The sequence below is a fragment of the Humulus lupulus genome, chromosome 6 (genome assembly GCF_963169125.1).
Source record: "Humulus lupulus chromosome 6, drHumLupu1.1, whole genome shotgun sequence".
Taxonomy (NCBI): Eukaryota; Viridiplantae; Streptophyta; class Magnoliopsida; order Rosales; family Cannabaceae; genus Humulus; species Humulus lupulus.
This window is the reverse complement of record NC_084798.1, coordinates 214735724-214740110: the sequence shown is the minus strand read 5'-3', so window position 1 is coordinate 214740110 and position 4387 is coordinate 214735724. Positions and strand designations below refer to the sequence as shown.

The 4387-nt window shown below is 37.7% G+C and overlaps 1 protein-coding gene across 1 annotated transcript; it reads left to right on the top strand.

Moving 5' to 3' along the window:
* Positions 1–1037: 1037 nt before the first annotated feature.
* LOC133786026 (uncharacterized) lies at positions 1038–1923 on the top strand. Its single transcript, XM_062225239.1, has 4 exons — positions 1038–1162; positions 1247–1445; positions 1538–1642; positions 1758–1923. Exons 1-4 carry the CDS (start codon positions 1038–1040, stop codon positions 1848–1850), a joined length of 522 nt encoding a protein of 173 aa, XP_062081223.1. The 3' UTR covers positions 1851–1923.
* Positions 1924–4387: the final 2464 nt, after the last annotated feature.

The following is a 4387-nucleotide window of genomic DNA, read 5'->3' as shown; positions in this document are numbered from 1 at the left end:
GTAATAATGGCCATTATAATAAGTGTATGTTATATGTATTATGTTAAGTCCTTATGTTTTCTTATGAAATTATGTATGTGACTTTGTGTTAGATTTTCCTTACTGGGCATTAGGCTCACTCCTTTCTGTTTATGTGCAGGAAAATAAGTTTAGAGGCGGTAAGATTCGTGACGCTTGGAGGATGTGTATCGATGATGAATGGAGTCAAGGGGCCGAGCGTTATTCGATTCGAGGATATAGTCTCCTTTTATGTTTTTTTTGTTTTTATGTGTATTTTCCGCATTATTATGTAATGTCTTTTATTTTAAATCTTGTTTTGTTTTAAAGACAATGGGATCCCAAAATCCTTCTTAGTATTCGTTTTTTTTGTAAATAACTCTTATTTTTAAGTTACTCAATAAATTATGGTATTTTCGTAAAATGTAAGTTTTTATGTATAGTTTCGATAATGGTCCAATTAGTCTAGATTAGTGGGTCATTACAGAAAAGGAAGTTTACTTTACTGTCCTTGCTGATATCTGGACCTAAACAACCTGGTAACGATATTGACGTCTACTTAGCTCCCCTAATTGATGACTTGAAAACTTTATGGAATGAAGGAGTTAGGGCTAATGATGCATACCGAAAAGAAGAATTTACCCTTCGAGCAGTGTTGTTATGGACAATCAACCACTTCCCCGCTTATGGAAATTTATCTGGTTACAGTGTAAAAGGATACAAAGCTTGTCCTATTTGTGAGGAGAAGACTTTCTCTCAATATTTGTGAAGTGTCTATTGACTTTGATGTGTTTGGCCATGCTTGTGAATATTTTTCTCTTTTTCGGGATGAAATACTTGAATTTTGTAGAAATGAGATGATTGGACAATCATGTATTGTCTTCTACATGAGGTATGCTCTATATGAAGTTAATAATATTTATTGTAAGGATTTTCTTTCATCAACTATTTAGTCTTCTTATTAATTAATTATATTTGTTTATAGGATTTTGTACCAGACACTATTATTAGACGAGGAAAAGAAAGGATCATTGTTGTTTATGAATCTGAATAAGGTTTCTACTTCCGTGACTCGTGCAGATAGTCGTGCTCAAGCTTTATGTGATAGGATGTTATATTGCAAGTCTAAAAAGCATGATTGGATAGTTATGCCTTATAACCATGGGTAAGTTTAATTAATATACTTTTCATTGATACAAACAAATAGAATTTAAAATTAACAACTTTGTAATACTTGTTCTTTCAACAGGGAGCATTGGATGTTTTTTTTATTATTTCCCAATTGGCATTATTGTTGTTTTCTCGATCCTCTCAATGCACCATTAGATAACAGGACAACCATCAAGGAGACCATCCATGATGCATTTGAGATGTATTTCACAGAAAGAATGAAAACAAGTCAAAAGATCAACAAACGCTCATCGGGAGTAATGTATTTCCAACCTACGGTATGTTTCTATTTGTATAGTTTATGTATATGTAAAGATGTTTAAGATATTTAATACTAAGAATTATACATGTATTACCAATCTTTATATAGTGCCGTAAACAACCAAACAATATCGACTGCGGATATTACGTTATGAGGATGATGAAGAATGTACTTATCAATGCCCCTCATATCAAACATTTCTTGTCGAAACAGGTAACAAACAATATACAACTACATAATATTAATCTAGTATAATTTTTGTATATGCTTTGAATTTATTACCACTAATATAGTTCTAATTAAAGTTTTGTTTCTTTTTTTTTTCCAGTTCACCTCTGACAAACCATATACTACTCAAGAAATTGACGAAGTTCGAGAAGAATGGGCAATGTCATTTTTACAATTGGTTAGAGCAAAATGAATGATGTTATAGCTAGCTAATTACAATACACATGTTCAGAAATTTTAAATTTATTTTGCAAATTTTTTTTCCATTTTTTTAGTATTTTCTTTTCAAATTTCTTTTAATACATTTTCGACACTCAAATTGATATATATTTTTGTAAATGTGGAATTTTTTCCCTGTGAATTCTATTCACAAGTGAAGCTCTATACTACGAGACATCTTGAAAGGGCATCGCATGATGGTGAGGGAGTTGGGGTAAGAGAGTCACCCTCACTAGGCGAGGGACTTCGGCCACTTGCCAAGCTTCACCCTCGCTATGCGAAGGTCCCCAGCTGGCCATCCGCGTGCGCCCCATTCCAGCAGGCATCAAGCCTCGTCCACACTCGGAGGAAGAACGTCAGCCTCGCTATGCGAGGGTGAGGGCTGTGTTAAGGTGTCCATGCTCCTAGCCTCGCGACGCTGCACCTCAGAGGAAGAACGTCAGCCTCGCTATGCGAGGGTGAGGGCTGTGTTGAGGTATCCGTGTTCCTGGCCTCGCGACGCTGCGCTCGGAAGGATGAGAGGCAGCCTCGCTATGCGAGGGTGAGGGGTGTGTTGAGGTACCCGTGCTCCTAGCCTCGTGTCTATGCGATCCGCATAGGCCGGCCCTGACCCTCGGCACCTCGACTTCTCAGGACATGCATAGGATGAAGCCTCCTTGGCACAGGCATGAGATCACTTAGGGGAATCTTGTTGATATGCCAAACGAACATGGAGCATTGAACGGGAATTGATGAGGACCACCGGGTACGGAACACGTGCGCTGACACGGGGTGTACGGTTATGGAGAGAACAGAGGCACGACCCTATGATCTGCGTCTGAGGAGTAGTGGCGGTACGGACCTGTACGAAGAGTGGTGAGACCACTTGGACACCCCCGACCATGCGCCAGAGCCGACAGTACTATGTCCAAGGCCACGACTCTGACACCATCAGGGTAGACACCACTACGCCCTGAGCCACTACTTTATCAGAGTACCTATGTACGTCCCAGTGGTCTGGGACTTGTTTGTATCCTGGGCCAATAGAGCCTCCCCTATAAATAGGCTCCAACCCCTCAGGCTAAGGGGTTGGAAAACTGAATGTAAAAATGAGACTTATGAAATATATGCTTCTGGTTCTCATGCTTTCCTGAGTTTTCTCTTGTTGTTTAGAGTGCTTTCTATCTAATTCATAGCTTCTTATAGTATAGAGATTGAAGTTTTCTAACCATCAATCGTTGACGAGTTCTTACCGTCAACAATTTTTAAATTAAAATGAAAATTGTAGCTGCATTTTTTTTTTAAAAAAAAATTGCTTTTAAGGGCATGCAAAGCGAGTCCTAAAATATTAATTAAAGACACTCAATGGGATTTTTTAGGACTAGCGTTGTGAGTACTAAAAACATTCTTTTAGGACTCACGTTGCGAGTCCTAAAAAATCACTTAAAGGCACTCAACCGGATTTTTTAGGACTCGCACTCCTAAAAAATCTATGAAGGCACTCAACCATATTTTTAAGGACTCGCAAAGTAAGTCCTAAAAAATCTATTAAAGGCACTCAACAAAATTTGAGATCAACAACCAGTCTCAATATTTTAGAACTTGTTTTGCTAATTTCAGCACCAATTGCAAAATTAATCAATACTGCATTGATTATTGTAGAAGTCATTAGTCTCTTGATGAGTTACCTCAACTACAGGCTTGGCAACCGCTTCGTAAACTCGCCTTTGGGAGGCAGTGTCTGTAAAAACTTCATCAAATCTATAAGATTCCGAGCTCCAGTTGTTTTTTCTCAACTTCAATCTCTTAAGCTGCATAAGAGAAAAATATAGAATTATGGTGCTACTCTAAACATTCCTGTGGTTGAGGTAAGATAAGTAAGGCTTAGCTGATTTGCCCTTTGGGAGAAACATAAACAGATATATTGGAAAAAATGAATGCACTGTTTTAGAAAGAAGAAAAAAAATCTACAATCAATTGAAACCAAAAATGTCTTTTTGTTTTTTATAACTATATAATCATTAACCATGAAAGTAGTTTATCAAATAAACAATAAAAAATAAGGAATGGCACTAAAAATACCTCTGGCTGCAACTCAACGTAATCAACAAAATCAGAATCTTGAAGTAGATCCTCAGCATTTTTTGGCCTAAGTCTGATAGCAACTCTCACTCTTTTAGAATCTGTAGTAAATTTACCAAAAAAAGGCAAGTGATTATGACAGATGAGGAGATCCTAAACTAAATCATCTCAAGAGAAAAAGTGGTATAAATCAAATCATATAATCATTAAATGCTCTTTTTCTTTTTCCTTTTTGAAAAATGTATGCAAAATGTAACAACTTCACAAACCAACAAGTCTGATACCACAAAATTACAATTTGAACAACCAACATTAATTTCTTTACAACAATTTGAACAACCAGCCCGAGCCCCTCCCTGCACAGCCACCGTCCTTGCCGAGCCCAGCCACCCTCCCTGCACAGTCGACCTAGACCCAACCCAGCCCAACCTGAACCCCTCCCTGTGCCGT

Excerpts from the sequence above, each read along its gene's own strand:
- LOC133786026 (XM_062225239.1), top strand. The coding sequence starts at position 1,038 with ATGAATCTGAATAAGGTTTCTACTTCCGTGACTCGTGCAGATAGTCGT. Across the intron at positions 1,446-1,537 it reads TAATGTATTTCCAACCTACG|TGCCGTAAACAACCAAACAA; the intron begins GTATGTTTCTAT and ends ATCTTTATATAG. Across the intron at positions 1,643-1,757 it reads AACATTTCTTGTCGAAACAG|TTCACCTCTGACAAACCATA; the intron begins GTAACAAACAAT and ends TTTTTTTTCCAG.